General features: G+C 34.7%; 1 protein-coding gene across 1 annotated transcript; it reads right to left on the reverse strand.

Moving 5' to 3' along the window:
- Positions 1 to 947: 947 nt before the first annotated feature.
- LOC110785606 (eukaryotic initiation factor 4A-9-like) lies at positions 948 to 4372 on the reverse strand. Its single transcript, XM_021990084.2, has 5 exons — positions 4196 to 4372; positions 3135 to 3204; positions 2942 to 3048; positions 2421 to 2851; positions 948 to 1961 (listed from the first exon to the last, which is right to left on the reverse strand). The coding sequence occupies exons 2-5, from the start codon at positions 3200 to 3202 to the stop codon at positions 1326 to 1328; spliced, it is 1242 nt and encodes a 413-aa protein (XP_021845776.1). The 5' UTR covers positions 3203 to 3204; positions 4196 to 4372; the 3' UTR covers positions 948 to 1325.
- Positions 4373 to 5068: the final 696 nt, after the last annotated feature.

The following is a 5068-nucleotide window of genomic DNA, read 5'->3' on the forward strand; positions in this document are numbered from 1 at the left end:
GGTGGCTAGGGTTCACCTCTAGAAGGATTAGAAATGGGTTATAATAAACTTTAAAGCCTTTGTTATCTAAGCAAAGACGACGAACAGGGAAAACAAATGAAATTCCGCTTTTTTTATTTTTCATAAAATTTAAAATTAGATTAACCGCGCCTCTATATATTAGTTATTGCGACAATATTTTCCACATTGTCGTTATTTGGTTGTCGTTAATGTGTTTATTTCTAGTAGTGTCCCCGACCGATAGCAAATATCCAAAAGGGTATCACGAACAACATTATGTCGATGTTTGATGCCCACAATCCCAGCACAAGACACGGCATGATCCCCATAAATGTCCCCGTCGAAAACCCGAGAGCTAGCAGAACACGACGTCGAATCAGAGAACAACGGAATACCCAACCGATAGCAAAGAACCGAACGATAGCATATTGGACTCACGAAGCGCCTATGTTAATGGTATAGTTGATGTCATATTGGACTCGACTCCACCGTTAGGCTTGGGTTGTTTGGTTATGAGAGGTTTGAGGAAAAAAGAGCTTTTTTAGGTGAATTAGAGGTTTGACTTTTTCAAAAAGCTAATTGGAAGTGTTTCAGTGTTTGGTTAGGAGAGGTTTGAAAGAGAGTTTTGGGGTGAAAAAGCTAAATCTCAAAAAGCTCAATATAGGAACTTTTGGCAATTAGAGGTTTGAGAAAGTGAATGTAAAATTAGTACTTTGTCCTAATATTGCCTAAAATTACAACACTTAACAACCTTAGTATTCATTATTTCATTTACCCTATTTACTACTCGTTACTGGTGTAATAAAATTTATATTAGTATGTTAAAGTATTTAATTAAAACTATTGCAATCATACTTGTAATATCATTACTAACATTTCTTTATTTCACTACTACAGAGATGACATTTTATAGCGTTCTTTTAATAGCGCTTTTATCTCTTTCACTGTTAAAGATATTAAATATAACATATTATAGTTAAAGATATTAAATATAACATATTATAGTGCTTATAAAATAAGCGCTGTTATATCTGATACTTATAATAGCGCTTTCTAACCCCTATTAAAATTTATTAAAATAAATAAATAAATAAAACTTACTTCTCAAGACTGACAATCGGATCGATCAACGATTTCAACCATCTACAATGCCGACAACGCGTGGTTTCTCAGGAAAGAGAACAGCAAAAATGGTAACAGGTAAAACTCTTGTTAACCTAAAATACAAAAGTACAATTTTAAACTTGTCTCCTACAAAAGTAGTGGAATTTTTACTAATTTGACAGACAAAACAACTTGTTCCCTGAAAACACAAACCAAAATCATCAGATAAGGTCGGCAACGTTAGCAGGGAGCTCCTCCACTGTGACATTGTAGAACTTCTGAATATCAAAGAGCATCTTATCATCATCACTGGTAACAAAGTTGATACCAACACCCTTCCTTCCGAATCGACCACTTCGTCCAATCCTGTGGAGATAGTTCTCGGGTTGAGTTGGCAGATCGTAGTTGATCACAAGGGAGACTTGCTGAACATCAATACCACGAGCAAGAAGATCGGTTGTAATGAGGACACGGGATGAACCAGAACGGAACTCCCTCATAATAATGTCCCTAGTGTTCTGGTCCATGTCTCCATGAGTGGCTGAAACGGTGTGATCACGGCTTCTCATCTGGTCAGTCAACCAGTCGACCTTCCTCCTCGTGTTTACGAATATAACACTTTGGTTAACCGTTAAAGTTTCGTACAGATCACAAAGTGTATCGAGCTTCCAGTCTTCCTTGTCAACATTAACATAGAATTGCTTGATACCTTCAAGAGTCAGTTCATCACGCTTCACGAGAATCCTCACAGGTTTGTTCATGAACTTCCTGGTGATCTCAAGTGCCTCAGGGGGCATTGTTGCAGAAAATACTCCCACTTGGATCTTGGGTGGTAGTTGCTGGAATATGTCGTATATCTGCAGAAAAATCACTAATCAGTCCTATTAACCATAATATTGGCTGACTTGATCAGTCATCACAGACCATAGAAGTAAAGAAATCATCTACTCCAAATAAACATCATGACTTTTAATCAATATGTTCTCAATGAATCTAAGTTTAGTTAACATCATCTACTCATAAATCATCATTCATCAGCCAGCAGGACATGTAGACAAGGAAACACCTATTCTGAAACAAGTTAACAAAAATATTTAACATACAGCAAAATCAACATGTAATTCTGATGAAGAATTAATGTTACATCACTAGTCCTTGATTTTAGGAAAAATGAAAGAGCTAACAGTGAATGAGGAATTCATGATGACAAAGGAATACTAAAAGAGAGTGGGGCAGCTAGCTCTGTCTCTTCCCATCTAGGAAATGCAGAGAACACAATAACAAAGGAAGATACACATATTGTACAGCATAGATACCTGGTCCTTGAAACCTCTAGAAAGCATCTCATCAGCTTCATCAAGAACAAACATTTTAATCTGATTGGAGCCAAGGGATTGTCTGCGCAACATGTCAAAGACACGTCCAGGGGTACCAACAACAACATGTACACCAGCAGCAAGGATTCTTTGATCCTCACGCACACTTGTTCCTCCAACACAAGCATGAACCTTAACGCCCAAGTAATCTCCAAGGGCCCTCATAACTTTCTCAATTTGTTGAGCAAGCTCTCTGGTTGGAGCAAGCACAAGAGCTTGGCATTCCAACAATTCATAATGCAGCTGTTGTAGGATACCAGAGCAGAAAGTAGCTGTCTTTCCTGTACCAGACTGCGCTTGCTGAATAACATCAAGACCCTTGCAGAATGGGACTATTCCCCTCTGTTGAATAGCAGAAGGTTTCTCGAAACCTGATAACGTACAGAGTTCCATTTTCAAATAACTAAAACAATAGTGTAAACACTACACACCAAAAAAAGAATGTAGGATTGAAATTTTACCATAAGCATAGATTCCTCTAAGAAGGTTCTCTGCCAAACCCATTTTATCGAAGCTTTCATAAACCTCGTCATATGAAGTGAAGAAATCACTTCCTTCCTCAGAAAGCCTTCATTGTCATGGAGTAAATGAAAATCAGTGATAAAACAATAAAACTTTCACAGATTATGTATTACAGCAAACTAGTCAACTTACAATTCACTCATTTTGCTGTCATACTGGCGAGCATCATACTGGGAACCTTCAGGTGCAACTCCTGCCATGACTTCATTGATCAAACAACCATTAGAATCTACAAAAACCCAAACTCTTTGAACGCAATAAGATAGATTTTTGGACAAAACCAGAACGAGAAAATCTATTATTTCAATTGAAAATCATCCATAAGAGACCACAAAAATGAAAAATCAATGCTTTCCTAAAATACAGAACCAATGCTTTACCACGAGACCACAAAAATCAATGAATTCAAACAGTGCCAAAAAAAAGCTATTTATGTTTCGCATCTGCACAAATCTAGGGTAATTTTACGGAAACAAGTTACATGTTTCGGTACGATTCGATCTTTCGGGCCTAAACAATCACCATGTGCTAATAAATATTAGGGAATATCTAATTACATGATAGAACTCTTTAATATAGTTAATTATTTAGGCAAACAATATAGAATACACAAACCAACACATCTATGAATTGAAATCAATCATAAACTAACACACACAAAATAAACAAATTGACAATCTTTCGGTTGAAACATAACATTATAACCTCAAAAACAATGCAGATTCTAAATTAAATCAAGGTTTTAGAGAATACTGAGCTAGAGTAAGGCAGATATTAATATGCACAAGTTCACTAAATCACTATGCGGCAATGCATCATTACTCCTAATTCGATGCATCATCAAATTCATAACGTAAGGTATGACAATCAAAAGCAAATCGACAATCATGGTAATATCACATCGACAAACTTTATAATAAATTCCACTACGAGAGACCGTGAATTTCATCAACTACAACATTAAATCACAAATTACTTCGGAATTCGTTGAAAATTCAACTGAATTACATAATACTAATTCCATCAAAACCTAATCTGCATAAAATTTAGTGCACAAAACAGATATTACACTCCAGACCTCAAATAATCAACAACCAACACACGACTAAATAAATAAATCAAAAGAAAAAAAAAACATTGATGAGCTTGTAGATTAGCATAAACAAACAAAATAATTAGATGAAAAGGCTTACTTGAAATTGATGATGATTGAAAGTAACAATATCGAAAACGCGAGTGTGTTGATTTGAGCTAGGGTTAGAGACTTTTTTACGATATTTCGAGGACAATTGTTTACCAATTAGAGGGTATCTAGGGTAATATCTCACCTATTTATATTAAAATTAAAAAAAAAAGCTCGTTTTCTTATTTTCCTGATTCATGTAGTAATCGGTGTTGTGAATTGTTTTTTCTGTTTTAAAATAATCGATGCAGTTTGATTTTTGGCAGTCAATACTTCAGTTTTTATGTTTGTTTATGCTTGTAACACTTTAATTTTAGGCATATCAACTAGAATGCGATGCACGATTTATAATCTAAATATAAATTATCATGAAATCTGGTATACAATTATGATCAATACAGAGTTTATAGATATTTTTTAAATAAAAAATAATTAATAATGGATAAATTTGTTATTGATCATTCGGTGTCTTGCTTATTAAAATAATTAAAACAAATAAAGGTACATAGATAAAATTATTTTCATTCTCATTAACCACTTGTGTCAAGCATAAAGTTATCTCACCCGCTTTTCAATTCGTTATTAATACTCACTTAATACTCGCACAATCACTCGTCAACCTGGTTACCCGATCACTTAACATCTATCTAGACCAGATACTTTATTGAGCTAGAGATGACTTTGAGGCGGGGCAAGACCTGGACACCAGCTAGGAGTTACGTAGTAAAATACTAGATAGATTAGATTATACAAATAATTTTGCTCATGTTTAAAGAAGTTACATATTTGTTTTTAAGTAGTACAATATTACTATCAATAGTGGTGATAATTATCTAATTTAGTTGCTAAATATACTACGTACAAAATAGTACAATCAATGACG

The sequence above is a fragment of the Spinacia oleracea genome, chromosome 1 (genome assembly GCF_020520425.1).
Source record: "Spinacia oleracea cultivar Varoflay chromosome 1, BTI_SOV_V1, whole genome shotgun sequence".
In the NCBI taxonomy this organism is placed as follows: Eukaryota; Viridiplantae; Streptophyta; class Magnoliopsida; order Caryophyllales; family Amaranthaceae; genus Spinacia; species Spinacia oleracea.

Coding starts and splice junctions, on each gene's coding strand:
- LOC110785606 (XM_021990084.2), bottom strand. CDS start 3,202: ATGGCAGGAGTTGCACCTGAAGGTTCCCAGTATGATGCTCGCCAGTAT. Junction 3,049..3,134: donor GACAGCAAAATGAGTGAATT/GTAAGTTGACTA, acceptor ATGACAATGAAG/GCTTTCTGAGGAAGGAAGTG. Junction 2,852..2,941: donor TAGAGGAATCTATGCTTATG/GTAAAATTTCAA, acceptor GTACGTTATCAG/GTTTCGAGAAACCTTCTGCT.